Here is a 15,714-nt window from a genome sequence, read left to right as displayed (position 1 = left end):
TGGAGCAGTGTGACGAACATTGATCTTCAAACAACACACACAAAGTTTCTTCATCTAGATCTTTATATTTAAAAAAAAGATGAAAAACGTCCCAGCGTTTGTCAGCAAACTTTGGACACTTGTAGAGGCTCAGGCAACGAATCACCTGATCTGCTGGAGCCAAGTAAGTTATTATTGTTATTTTATATTTCTAAAGTTTATAAAGAGTTTTATTTTAAATTTTATTTATTTGTACTTCTTTTATATTTATAATGTGCTGTTCGTATGATATATTAAGTATTATATTATTGTTTCATTTACATTGTCATATACTGCACGTGTATCTAAATATAAACAATATTACCATTTCAAAATAATAGACTATAATAATACATTGCAATTATTCATTCAGTCATTCTTAGTCCCTTATTTAACAGGGGTCGCAACAGGGAGTTACAATTACAATTATATAAATAATAATTACAAATAATAAACTTAATAATAAACTCTATTAATAAAATAACAATGTGTAATGAAGTTAGTTTATCTTCCCAGATGACGTTTATTCTGGAGTCCTCAGATGGCATATACTGTAGTACGCTGTCTGACCCGGTTTACAAAACACATCCACGTGTAATACTCTGTCGCAGGTGGAGGACGCGCGCTATTGGTCCACTGTGTGTCCAATCCTGATCAGTATATTATTAGCATGTACTTGAGTTTGGAACAGCGCGCTCTTGGCCTAAAACGCACCATGTGACATCACGTACTGCTTCCTCCACAAAAATAGACGGTTTCTCATAGACAAGGGATTAGAACCAGTTAATATCAAATTTAATTTTATGTCATTCACACAAAATGACCCCCTTAGGCATATTTAACACAAATATAATTGAATGACTTATTAAATCAAACTGTTTTATAACGAGTTTATATTCAACTTTGAAACCAGAATCGTACATCATCTGTACCTGAAATAAAGACATAAATACATTAAATAAAATGTCTAAAATGGCCTGATGGTTGATTTCTGTGTGTTGTTCTGTAGAGGAATATATCAATTTGGTTCTCTGATTTTTGATCTTCATTAAAAACACTTGTGCAAGTCCTGTCATTGTCCTCAGCCCAACTGAACCTACAGATTTAATAGCTTTGTTATGCTATAAAAACTGTTATTTAAAAAATAAATACTTCAAAAATTAAGCAAGTTTAAGATGTAATCATTCACATTAATTGATTAACAACATGACATTATGAAATAAATTCTATAAATAAATACTACAAGTATATAATACAAATCAATTTACAATTGTCCCCATGTTTCTGTCAGCCCTGCATTAAGTTTAACATAAAATGCGTGCAGCATTTAAGGTTAATGATTCGGAAGTGACATCATATGATGGAGGAGAAGCTGATAGTAGGCTCGTTTGACTTGGCCAAAATCTGCGCAGAATCGATCACCGGTGATCACCGCAAGATGCATGCCGGTTAGAAATGTGTCCGCCTTGCCTTCGCCTCGCTCTGATGTCACGCTGACGTGCGCCAAAAAACTCTCGCGATCGCGAGGCGGGTACCTCGGATGGAGCAGTCGGCAGCAGTTGCTCTCAAAAGACTGCGTTACCAAAAGCATGATGGGAAACGACTGGCTGACGACACAGCTTAATGCTGATTGGATGAGACTGACACATTACACTTTATTATCTTGTTTTACTAAGGTTTATACCTGGATTTGTTGAATACCTTTTTTTTTTTGTATTTTCGTTGATAATTAAAAAAAAGTCATAAAGAGCATTACATATGGTTATTTATTTAGATTTACACACAAACAAAAACAAAACACATCTTTGTAAAACATAACGTGACCTATGTAATATAACTAAATGTTACTAATAAATCATTAGGATGTGTGTAGTTGCTCTGGTATCACAACAACTATAAACACAACCCAATACTGAAAAAACATGTTCAAAATGCAATAATATTTACTATAAATCACCATAGTATTTTTTCATGAGATCATTCGTCTGCGATAAAAAACGCGAACGAGATCTCCGCCACTGGTGACGTTTCCAGGTGGCTAAACAGCGAGATTCGGCAGGTGTCCGACTTCTGATGTAATTTTTGAGCCCTCCTCTTACTGCGCACGCCTGCTCTCGTTTACAATGCAGTCAAGGCGAGGCGCACCTCAAACGAGCCTAGTGATCAAGCATGCGTTCAGTCATCGAATTGTATGATTTTATATTTGTTTTGGTATGATTTATTTAGGAACGAAAAGCTTAAGTGGGCCCAGTCACAATTTTTTATCAGTGAAAATGTACATTTCTGGCAGAATGTCCCTTATATTGTTTGGAATTTTTTTTTATACAAACAGAAAAATGCATGGCTTCAGTCCCTACTTTTACATGTCTGTAATAACAACAAAATATGTACTGTTATCTATTGACTCTGAATAGATTTAGAAAATCTGTCCTATAATGCTCTTAGTTGATTTATTTTCATTCACTTCTAAACTAATGTAATTTATTTACCTCTTCTTTTGTTAGTTTTCTTATTTTTCTCTCGGTAAGAATGCAGTTAATGTAACTTGTATTTTGCTTCTTTTATATTGATCTGTGTTTGTATATTTTCATTCATGGAAAAATAGGTTTCTCATAAACATAATAAGAACATTGATATCAAATATAAATTCTGTAATTCAGCGTACTTTACACAAAAAGTACTTATCTGGTATATTTAAAACTAAAATGACAGAATGACTTATTTAAATATTCAATTTAAAGGTTACTGTGGATTTTTGGGTGAAATGTTTAATTTTGTCTTGTTCTACAAAAAGATAATAGAATTTTCCATCTAAATTTACAATAATATACTGTCATTTTAAGCTCTTTTGAAAAGACAATTGGTCAAAATAACACAGTTTTTCAATTATTAACTTTCTGAAGTTAAATCACTGGTATTGTGTTGAATAAATTAATATATAATCTGTCTGAAAAACACAAATTATAAATCTCAACTTTAAATTGTAGATCCATAGAAACCAAGAATTAATGATCTGTTTTTTCTCTATAGCTTTAGTTATATATTATATTCAACATTATTTTACAAAATGTTTACATCCTTTTTTTTCAAGCAAACATTTCATAAAATATTCACGTTTCATCTGATGATTTGATTTTGAGTTTGATGTTGAGCTTACAAATTTGAGCTACATGAAACATTTACAAAAAACTCAGAAACTAGATTAGAGAGATTTTAGAAACCTGTGTTGAAATGCCCTTTCAGAGAGAAAAAAAGTGTTTCCTGCCAGACCAAATGGTCTCTTCTTTAGAATAAGCCTGACATATAAATATATAGTGATGCAAGACTAACCACATCCGTCTGGCTTCCTGTCTGTTAGGATGGCTGTAGCTTTCTTGTCCAAGATGAGCAGCGGTTCAGCAAAGAAGTACTGCCCTTATACTTTAAACACAGCAACATGACCAGCTTTGTGCGCCAACTCAACATGTGTAAGTGTTCAGTTGATGATGAATACAGACAGACAGAGGAATGGACAGATGGACAGAGAGATAGAAAGACAGACAGACAGACAGACAGACGGACGGACGGACGGACGGACGGACGGACGGACGGACGGACAGACAGACAGATAAATAGATAGATAGATAGATAGATAGATAGATAGATAGATAGATAGATAGATAGATAGATAGATAGAGACAGAATGACAGATATATAGACAGTAGACAGACAGACAGATAGATAGAGACAGAACGACAGATATATAGACAGATAGAGAGATAGACAGACAGACAGACAGACAGACAGACAGACAGACAGATAGATAGATAGATAGATAGATAGATAGATAGAGACAGAACGACAGATATATAGACAGATAGAGAGATAGACAGACAGACAGACAGACAGACAGACAGACAGACAGATAGATAGATAGATAGATAGATAGATAGATAGATAGATAGATAGATAGATAGATAGATAGATAGATAGATAGATAGATAGGAAAACAGACAGACGTATAGATAGACAGACAGACGTATAGATAGACAGATGGATAGACAGACAGACAGATAGGACATTAGACAGTTGGACAGACAGATAGATAGATAGATAGATAGATAGATAGATAGATAGATAGATAGATAGATAGATAGATAGATAGATAGATAGATAGATAGATAGATAGATAGATAGATAGATAGATAGATAGATAGATAGATAGAGACAGAACGACAGATATATAGACAGTAGACAGACAGACAGATAGATAGAGACAGAACGACAGATATATAGACAGATAGAGAGACAGACAGACAGACAGACAGACAGACAGACAGACAGACAGACAGACAGACAGACAGACAGACAGACAGATAGATAGATAGATAGATAGATAGATAGATAGATAGATAGATAGATAGATAGATAGATAGATAGATAGAGACAGAACGACAGATATATAGACAGTAGACAGACAGACAGACAGACAGAACGACAGATAGATAGATAGATAGAGACAGAACGACAGATATATAGACAGATAGAGAGATAGACAGACAGACAGACAGACAGACAGACAGACAGACAGACAGATAGATAGATAGATAGATAGATAGATAGATAGATAGATAGATAGATAGATAGATAGATAGATAGATAGATAGATAGATAGATAGATAGATAGATAGATAGATAGATAGATAGATAGATAGATAGATAGAGACAGAACGACAGATATATAGACAGACAGATAGACAGATAGATAGATAGATAGATAGATAGATAGATAGATAGATAGATAGATAGATAGATAGATAGATAGATAGATAGATAGATAGATAGATAGATAGATAGATAGATAGATAGATAGATAGATAGATAGAGACAGAACGACAGATATATAGATAGATAGATAGATAGATAGATAGATAGATAGATAGATAGATAGATAGATAGATAGATAGATAGATAGATAGATAGATAGATAGATAGATAGATAGATAACGACAGACAGACAGACAGACAGACAGACAGACAGATAGATAGATAGATAGATAGATAGATAGATAGATAGATAGATAGATAGATAGATAGATAGATAGATAGATAGATAGATAGATAGATAGATAGATAGGAAAAACAGACGGAAAGATAGACAGACAGACAGACAGACAGACGGATAGATAGACAGATGGATAGACAGACAGACAGATAGAACATTGGACAGACAGACAGAAAGATAGAAGGATAGATGGATGGATGGATGGATGGATGGATGGATGGATGGATGGATAGATAGGCGGACAGACGGACACAGACAGACAGATAGATAGACAGATGAGTGGATGAACTGATAGACAGACAGACAGACTAAATACAGAATGTTTTTTAAAATATAATATCTGTTAATCCCCTCTCATGTCTGACCTGAACACACAGATGGCTTCCACAAAGTGATGCACGTAGACTCCGGCTTGCCTAAAGCTGAAAGTCAAATTAACTGCGTCGAGTTTCAGCACGAGGACTTCCAGAGAGATCAGCCTCATCTGCTGGGCCTCATCCGCAGGAAGGTGAAGCTGATATAATGTTATCACATACTGTTAGCGCAGCTCTGAAACACACACGGTTGATTACAATCATATACCCTCTCGAAGACGTGCCTGCAAATATGTTGTTGTATGTTTGATTTGATGTCTTAGGTTTCTGTTAGCCGTGGGGCTGAAGAGGGAGGGCAAATGTCTCAGGTAATCGTTCAGGTTAGACATTTCAGAGGCTGTCAAGACTCCTCAGACCTCAAACTCACGGCTTTGTGCAGGTGAGTGTTTCTTTGAAAGGAATAAACTATTAATCAGTGTAAAACTACACTTTAGCCACTTAGCTATCATGGTAAAATAAGAAGTTAAGGTCTGTGGGAGCTGGAAGTTGCTGAGACTTTTAGTTTAGTATGCTGATGTACTACTAACTGAAATAGAATATTGAGTAGGGGGCGGGGCTTTTTTTTTTTTTGCACCTCATTACCTTGTAGCACATTAAAGGGGGTGTGGTTTCCTTGTAAATTAAAATGATCTTTTTCCTCACACTCTATTATGTAATAGCTTTAATTCATGTAAATCCATTCAAGCAAACCACTTTTTTGTTTTGTTTATTTTCCTGTTATTATTATTTGTTTTTCGTCCTATGTGTGACATTTACAGTTACGAAATATTATTGTCATACTTCCCTGTTATAGTACAGATTGGACAATAAAAAAATAAATAATAAATAGATAAAAAATGTATCTATTTAGGGGGGCGTGGGTAAAATTCTGTCAAATTGAGGGTCAAATGGAAGCAAATGGTTAGACCTTAATTGAAGATTACCAAAAAAGCTAACTTTTTTTTGCATGGAAACTTGCACGGAATCATTGTTCACTTAAAATAGGGGTTCCCAATCTCTTCAGCCCGCAACTCCAAAATAACAATGCTAGTGACTCAAGACCCCCAATATCCTCTGAGGTTGTTATAAATACAGAAGCTTTGCATGTGACGGGACACGCACACCAATAGGCCTAAATCTATTCTTCATTTAATTTTATTTAAAGTATGTAAGTTTGTAAATATGCCAGAAAGTTTAACCTGGAGTCATAAAATCTATCTGCTGCATCTGACACTATTGCTGTGTCTTTAATGTAATGTAATCACCCCAGGGGTACTAATCCAATAGAACTAGTAACTATAAGCTACATAAGTATCTATAAAGTATGTAGCAACTATAAACTACTATTTTTATCTTCAGTAGGTTATGGATAAAAAATGGTAATTCTCCATCCTCCATTGTCCTGTGACCCCTCGTGGGATTCTGACCTTTACTTCGGGAACCACTGACCTAAATAACAACAAGCATTAACAAAATGAACATTGTAAAATTTGATTTCTCACAGACTTTACACCGATATTTCACCCAAAAATTAAAATTACCTCATCATTAACTCTCTATAATCTGGTTTTATTCTTTAGTTCAATACAAAAAAAGATACTTTGAAAAATGCTGGTTGCTGGAATTTACTAGGGAAAATTTTATGGATGTCAGTGGGTCCAAGCAACCAGCATTTTTAAAAGCATCTTCTTTTGAGTTCAATAGGAGAAAAAACAAAAGTTTTGAACAAGGGTGAGTAAATGACGAGAGAATTGTCAGTGGGTGAATGCCCCTTTAATGTAATATAGTAGTTATTGCTATATTAAGAATGCATCTCTTCCTTGACCATACCACTAAAATAACTCCGAACTCAATTAAGTTGCTATATCTTCTCCAACTGATTCGACTTACGGTTTTCCGAAAACTGTCCTGGAAAATTTGGAAAGTCTCATTGACTTTATATTGGATCAAACTGTGTGACCTCATAACTTTGTGCCAGACTGTCATACAGACGTAAGGTTGGGCTCATTTAACTTAGACTACCAATCTGCCAATCACTGATGACCTTTCAGCTTACAAGCCACAACTTAGCAACCACTTATGGCACCCTAGCAACTGTCCCATAGACTTTCATTGTAAAAAAAAAACTGCTATTGACTTTCATTGGACATACTGATAACATACCAATTCATACTAAAAATATACCAATTCAACCTAGAAACACAGTAACAATATACTAATCCATACTAACAATATACCAATCCATACTAGAAACATACTAACAAACATGCTAACAACCACTAGCAACCACTCAGAACAGCCTAGCAACTGTCTAACAGGAAACATGCCAATTCAAACTAGAAATATGCTAATATATGTAGTTATCTATCTATCTATGCCAACTTTTGTACATTTTTTAAAAACTACTTCAAATATTTGGACTTTAAAACTACTGTAAACTTTCAGACTAGGCTTTCTCAAGCCACCATAAAGTTTGTCTATGAATGTTACTTTTCTAGTTTAATACGTGACTCTTGTCATGTATGTGGAAACCCAGTTTTAATTTCTCTCAGCATTTAACTGGAGTAGAAATATTTCATAACCTTAAAAAATGTCTTTACTGTCACTTTTGATCAATGCAATGCATCTTTGATGCTCTGCCATGGCTAAAGATGCTTTTATCCTTTCCTAAAGGGATAACGAGAGCTTATGGAGAGAACTGGACACATTAAGACAGAACTACCAGCAGCAGCACAAAATCATACGCAAGGTAAATAAAAGCACAATTAAAAATACTAATATAATTCCCAATGTCTACAACAAAGGAAATAAGTATTGGCATTGTCAGTCAACATTGTTGTTGTGTTTTTCCTGGTAATAATATTGGTAAAAAAGCTGTTGGCATGAAATTGAACAAGATTTTGGTAAAAATCCAAACAATACAAGCATAAAAATAAATGAATAAATCTGAAAAATGAGTTATGTGTAATAACAACTACTGAAACATATTTAATACTTTATATAAAAGGCTGTTTAAAAACGCCTCTCATATGGAGAATGAAGTCAAATGAATTGCTCAGGAGTGAGTGTAAAAATCTTGATGGTTCTGTGGGTCTCGACTATCAAATCTGATCTTTAATTTGTATTTTCTATTAGATTCAGGTTAGGTGATTGGCTGGGCCATCCTACAGCTTGATTTATTTGTTCTCTAAACGCATTTAAGAGTTTCCCTGGCTGTGTTTTGGATCATTGTCTTGCTGAAATGTCCACCCTGGTTTCATCTTAATCCTCCTGCTAATGTAGAAGTTGGACTGAAGCAGCTAATATTAATTTGCAATGACGAAGGGCAGAGGATTATTGAGAACTACTGAGAGATTTCAGCTGCTGTCTGGGCATTTACTGCTTTTTTGCACCTCCCTTTCTGCATGTGTTCAATCTTTTTCCCTGCGTCATTTCATTTTATTACACATAACTTCCTTTATGAACTAAGTAGTTTTATATATATGGATTTCTTTGGTTGCCATCAACATCTGGTGAAAATCTCAAGTCAACAGCACCTTTGGAAATATGCTTTCTGTGAAAAATAATGATGTGTTCAATACTTATTTTCCCCACTGTATATACTATTACATATACTTTCACTACACACAACTGATCACTGTCACAATTTTTTTTTTCAGATTATAAAATTCATCATCAACAGCGTACAACTGAATGGGATCAAAGGTTGCAAACGGAGACTGTAAGTTTAAGCCACACAAAATGTAGTTTTAGTCAGTGAGAAATGTGGCTGTTTTGGATTTTCGGTTATGTCTTATCACACTGTCTTTCCTTTCTCCACTCTAAAAGCCCCATGATCGACAATTCTGGAGAATTTCACTCTGCACCAAAATATGCACGCTCGTTTGGTGTGAACTCCACCCTGACAACTTCATGCCTCCAAGAGAACCCCTCGCTGCAAGAGGTGCCTGCTTAAATGCTGATGTACACTGAAAAAAACAAAACAAAGATGATCATTTGGATTTACTCATTGTTTTAAGTTAAGTGGTTGTAAACAATTTATTTGGGTTGAATTTAAACAAACAAACTAATTTGAAAATTATTAAATTTCTTTGCTTAAAATCAGCCCATATAAATAGTTTACAACAATTTTGCAGACATCGTTTTTCCAATGTACGTTTATTTCAATTAAGAACTCACTTCATCAGACACAGCACTGTTTAGTGGTAAATGCAGCTTGATTACTGTAAAAGAGTGACATCTCTTTGGGTTTCTGGGCAGCTGGATGTGTCATCCGCTGACGTGTACTCCAATGGCATGATCATCTCTGACATCACAGACCTGCTGGATCCCACACCTGAGCTGAACAGGTAACACCAACAGCACAACACATGCAGAATGTATCCTCAATACTGTTGTAGAGTAACTGACTTTAATAATAATAAACTTTAAACAACTCTAAAGTATATTTCAAATAAAAAGAGGAAGTGAAATATTTGACGGTTCCTTTTTTCTGTTTCATTTTTGTTTTCGGGATTACAGAGGTTGCATGACTGAATGCCTTCCTGAAATTCTACCCACATTCTCGCCTCCCGCCTCTCCTTCTATGCCCTCCATGGACCTGGCACTGTCTTTTCTGGATGACCCAGTTGTCCTGGAGTCTGAGGAAACAGCCCAGGAAAGGTAGAGAATTTCATTTGTAAAGAAAACAGCTGAAATTGCAGTGATTCCAGTCATTCTCAAACCTTTAAAGCATATGTCTTCAACTCAATTACTGGAGGGCGACAGCTCTGCAAATTTCAGCTCCAACCACCTCCAACTCTCACCTTCTTAATAGTCTTTAGACTTGAACACCTTGATTAGTTGCATCAGCTGTGTTTGATTAGGGTTGGAGCAAAACTATGCAGAGCTGTGGCCCTCCAGGAATCCAGTTTGAGACCCATGCTATAAAGGTTTGTAATAAATCTACATCATGCAAGCTGATGGTTTTTACTGGCTGCATATAAACTACCAACAATAACTGAAGTTTTAGCATGGAGGACTTTAGTTTGTGTTGTCAAGAAGATGCAGGTTTTTTTGAGCTGCAAAAGCCACTACACTTGGAGTGCCATTCCATTGCATGAGAACTCAGGCTTAAATTAGATTAATAAAACTGATGCCATCATTACTGTACTGCTCATATCAGTGTGTTTACAAGAGCTAAATTCCAAATTATACTTCTGTCTTTATCACGTGTTCGCCAACCTCTGGACACAGCCAATGCCACAGCGCACATTTATACTTCTGCATTTTGACTGTTATTCTGCAAATAATACTTCTGAAATGCCAGCAGTCAGTGGGGTTACTATTTTCCATTGTGTCGAGTTACTTTGTCATTGTTACTGTGATGCTACTGTAACAGTAGTTTGAACTCACAGTCATTCAGGAAACAGTCAACACAATTTTAGTCATGAACACCAAAGTATCCAAGCGGAAGAGTTTGAGACTTGTTAAAGTCAGCATTAAGTGAAGTTTATTCATAAACTAATTTTGAGAGGATCACGTGCTTATGATTTATCACGGCCAGTCTCGCATTTGCTAATCACTAATCTTCCAATCATATGAGCCCTAAGCTACTATAAATAGCCTCAGTTTTCAGTTCACTTTATCTTCGTTTGGAAGAAACCCCCTTCCTCTCCTATTCTCCTCCTTTACCTGTGATTGGGCGGCACGGCGGTCCAGTGGTTAGCACTGCGAGCCACACAGCAAGAATACTGCCGGCCCTAGTTCCATAGGACCGGTGGGTGTTTCTGTGGGGAGTTTGTATGTCCTCCCCGTGTCCGCGTGGGTTTTCCCCGGGTTCTCCGGTTTCCTCCCACCATCCAAAGACATTCAACATACATAACAATCAAGCTTGTCCAATCCCTTACGTTCCCTTAGCTACAGCAGCAGGGGAGTTCTGAGATCCACCGAGCTCGGGCTCCCTTCTTGCTCTGTCAACGGGAGGAAGCCCCGGGCTCGAGGAGCCCTTGAGCTCGGGGCTCTCTCCCGGGACAGCATGCCAAATAAGCTTTCTAAATCATCAGCTAAGTGTGAACTCTTGAAACTGAAGTTAAGATTATCCTTATTTTCCCATATTATGACATTCATCCAATTAAAAACAACACTTTCTCATTCTGAAAACAGTCCCAGGGAAGTTTCTGGAGAACGCAAATTATGTAGCTGGAGGTACCTATGGCTGCATTTACTTTTTTAAGCAAATGCTACAGGGCATACAGTCCAATTTAGCAACTGGATAGCTACCGTCTTTTTAAAGAAGCGTAACCGATTAAAAAAATCAAGAGTGTGATGTAACTGATGTGTTTTATGTCGTAGAGTAAAACAGGAAAGTATCTTGAGTTTGTGTAAGCCACGAACGTTATTTAAGCGATTTAGCTGAAACCCCATTTAAAAAAAAAAAAAACATTGACTTTGGGACGAGGGAACCGGAACTGCTAAAATGCTAACTCGCTTCCGGATTTTTGCATACAAACTGACGTCACAGATCCTCCACTCTATTGTAGGACAAAACTAGCCATCTTCAAAATACCTAAAGACGTTTTTTTTAAATTGCAGCCATTGTTATTTAATAGACAGGGCTTGCCATATTAATATCAAATGTATAACTTTAAAGTCCGCATGAACCGGAAGTTGCGATAGTTTTTTTTTTCTTCCCGTATTGTGACGCAGTTCCAAGAGAAACGCAATATTAAATGGGAAACAGTGGCCGTGGCTTGTTTTTTCTTCTGCGAGCTGATTGGATGTAGCAAAGTAGGCATTTCATTCAATAAGATGGGAAAATGGGTTTTAAGAGTTATACAACCTATCAGACACCTCCTCATTACCATTTCTGTTCGTTGACAGTTGGAGGGGCGTGGTTAAGTATGTTAGCCACGCCCAACACCTCAAACAGACCTAATCTGAGAATTTAACTGAAAACAAAATTAAAGATTACAAGTGCAAACAATTTTACTTTTCTTAATGACATGCACAGATGAATTGTTCACCACAAAGCTAGCAATGTGAGCTAACAAAATCATATGGCTAGTTTTGATTTTATTTGTACTTTAATACTTAGCTCCTGTTGTTCTCTTGTAAACAGAAATGATGTTTGTGACCCACTGGCGCTTATTGACTCCAGTTTAGAAGCCATCCGCTCCTGCTCGCCACCGTCACCACCAGACCTGGACAATTTCAGCAAGGTCTGACTTAATATTAAAACACAACACAAAGGCTATTATTGCTAGCATTGTAACTAGCATTCATATACTTTATACAGCCTAACTGATAGTTTCCTGTTCATGCTAGATTCTCAGTCCTGGCTGCCACATTTCTGCTGCTAAAGTAACCGAGAGTAAGCAGGAAAGCCAGAATGAAGAAAACACAGGTACACACACACACACCCACACTTCCCTCTCAACACACCAACACATCAATCACCTACACGAAAACCACACTTACGCTCACACATTTTCCTGTTCGCTGTGTTGTGTTTGCGCAGTTACACATCAGAGAAGCTTGCAACAACACACAGACCTGCAGCAAGAGCACTGTGACGATGATGATGGAGAGTTTTTGGATATTTTGCCATCCCTGCTGCAGCTGGCACAAGAAGCTTCAAGCCTTTCCTTTAGCAATACTATACTGCCCTTAGAGATCCCTTTTGTCATCTAAAGCAGTGTTTCCCTAACCTGTTCCTGGAGGCACACCAACAGTACATATTTTGGATGTCTCCCTGATCAGATTGATTCATTTCTGGTTTTGGAGTCTCTTCTTATGTTCTGATTTGTTGATTTAGGTGTGTTTGATTAGGAAGAGGTTGAAAATGTGTACTGTTGGTGTGCCTTTAGGAACAGGGTTGGGAAACACTGGCCTAAAAAGCTCCAATGCATGAACTTTTGCATCAATGGTGATAATGGATATGGTGGTTGGTTGATAGTGAAAAGTGGCATCTAAATTGACAGTTCTTCCATTTGATGAAGAGCTCAGATGCTGCAGCATACACTTCCTGACAATAGTCTTGTTGCCTATCCAAGCTTCAGGAACAACAAATAATATCTTGACTTCTAGTTGATCATTTGGTATCAGAAGTGGCTTATATGAAAAGCAAAGGCTTCTAGATTACACCTATTTGACCAAAATAAAATAAGATCATGCCTTGATTTTTAATTATTTAATTAGGACAGTAAGTTCTGTTTTCTGTTTTCTTAGATAAAAGTCTTGTCACTTTACAGAAATAATGTACAGTATAGAATATAAAGTCATGCGGCAGTGGAAAAATAATTAATATTGTGTATGACTCCCATGAGCTTGGAGGACTGCATCCATACATCTTTACAATGACTCAAATAACTTATTAATAAAGTCATCTGGAACGGCAAAGAAAGCGTTCTTGCAGGACTCCCAGAGCTCATCATGCTCAATAATGTTCATGTCAGGTGACTGGGCTGGCCAATCCTGGAGCACCTTGACCTTCTTTGCTTTCAGGAACGCTGATGTGGAGGCTGAAGTATGAGATGGATACTGAAGAATTTGCCCTCTCCTGTGGTTTGTGATGTAATGGGCAGCACAAATGTCTTGACACCTCAGGTTGTTGATGTTCCCATCCACTCAGCAGATCTCTTGCACAACCCCATACTAAATGTAACCTCAAACTTCGATTTTTCCTTCAGCAAACTTGACTGTTTTCTGTGAGAATCTTGGGTGCACGTGGGTTCCAATAGGTCTTCTGCAGTAATTGTGATGCAGTTCAGCAGATGATTCATCAGACAAAACTACCTTCTGCTACTTTTCCAAATGATCAACTAGAAGTCAAGTTCTTACAGTTTATTATTATTCGTTGCTCTTACAACTAAGATCGACGACAATACTGTTGTCAGGTAGTGTAATTAATCATTATCATAATTATAATCATATCATTATTCATCATTCTGATGCATGTTATTTGTAAATGATGTAATATTTAAATTTGTTTTATGTTTATCTACCAGAAGTGAACTGAATATGTTGTTTCTTGTTGACTTGTAGTCACTGTAGTTTATTAATCTACTAGCATAATTTACCATTCAAGGGAAAGCAATTGACCAAAATGATGGAAAATACTTTTAATCATTTAGATTTCCGCTAATGCAACGTCTGAGTTAGATGCTGGTTTGAAGTCAGCATTAGTGTGGGAGGATTGCAATGAAAGCTTTTATTTTGCAGAAAATGTGCTGCAAACCTAACTACCTAATAAGTCTACATCAGTGGGTGAACATTTAAAGACCATTTTGAGGGATGTAAACACTAACAATGGTCCTAACCTATTTCTTGTTTTACGTTTTTAATTTCCAAAGCTTACAAATATCTAAAAAAGTCCAAACACTGATAAATAATGTTACGACAGCTGTTTTAATGTTAAGATATGATTGCTTCTTGTTACAGTTAAGACATAGTTTGACAACAAGAGGGAAATGTTCATGGGCCAGTGACATTGCCACATTGAAATGGTCTTTAAATCACAGTATTTGGTACATGTATAATATATGAAGATGCAAAAACCTCTCAATGCCATCTGAAATTTTCTTCTAAAATGAACATTTTTTCAGCCTCCTGTGTTGTGATCCGGTAAATTCACTTTTACAGCAGGTTATTTTCAGAGATTTTAACATTAAATAACTGAACATAAACATAGGAGGCATAAACATATGCTCATTGCAGAAGAAAATTCTAGATGGCATTTAGAGATTTTTGCATCTGAACTCTTCATGCATTGATATATGTGTATAGATATATATGTATTGCTATATATGTAGTGTATAATATATTAACTAATATGGACAGACTTGTGATTAAAAGAAAGATTCTTGAGTGCGTAAAACACTACTCATAAAAATGAAAAGTGTAGCACTTAAAAAAAAGTAAAATAACAGTAATCCATCATAGCATTAAGTATACATACGGGGGTTGGGGTATTCAACATGTCATTTTTTTTTTCCTGGGAATAATATTTCTAAAGGGGCTGTTGACATGGAATTGAACCAGATTTTGGTAAAAACCAAACAATACAAGTATAGAAATAAAACAAAACAAATAAATCTGAAATGAGTTATGTGTCATAACAATGAAACGACAAAGGGAGAAAGTGCTGAACTGCTGGAATGTATTTAATACTTTATATAAAAGGAATGAATTGCTCAGGTGAGAGTTTTTCACAGACTTCAACAGATTGTAAAAATCTTGATGGTTCTGTGGGTCTCATCTATCAAATATGATCTTTATTTAGTATTTTCTATTGGGTTCAAGTCAGGTGATTGGCTGGGC

At 36.2% G+C, this 15,714-nt stretch overlaps 1 protein-coding gene across 1 annotated transcript; it reads left to right on the top strand.

Moving 5' to 3' along the window:
- The first annotated feature begins 1 nt into the window (after position 1).
- si:dkey-18a10.3 lies at positions 2-15,448 on the top strand. Its single transcript, XM_021479406.3, has 12 exons — positions 2-163; positions 3,377-3,485; positions 5,440-5,570; positions 5,700-5,815; positions 8,089-8,164; positions 9,075-9,136; positions 9,244-9,358; positions 9,676-9,764; positions 9,937-10,077; positions 12,515-12,614; positions 12,721-12,799; positions 12,914-15,448. The coding sequence occupies exons 1-12, from the start codon at positions 80-82 to the stop codon at positions 13,084-13,086; spliced, it is 1,275 nt and encodes a 424-aa protein (XP_021335081.2). The 5' UTR covers positions 2-79; the 3' UTR covers positions 13,087-15,448.
- The last annotated feature ends 266 nt before the right edge of the window (positions 15,449-15,714 follow it).

This window comes from Danio rerio, chromosome 10 (genome assembly GCF_049306965.1).
Source record: "Danio rerio strain Tuebingen ecotype United States chromosome 10, GRCz12tu, whole genome shotgun sequence".
In the NCBI taxonomy this organism is placed as follows: domain Eukaryota; kingdom Metazoa; phylum Chordata; class Actinopteri; order Cypriniformes; family Danionidae; genus Danio; species Danio rerio.
Note: the sequence above shows the minus strand (reverse complement) of the source record. Positions and strands in the feature narration are given on the sequence as shown.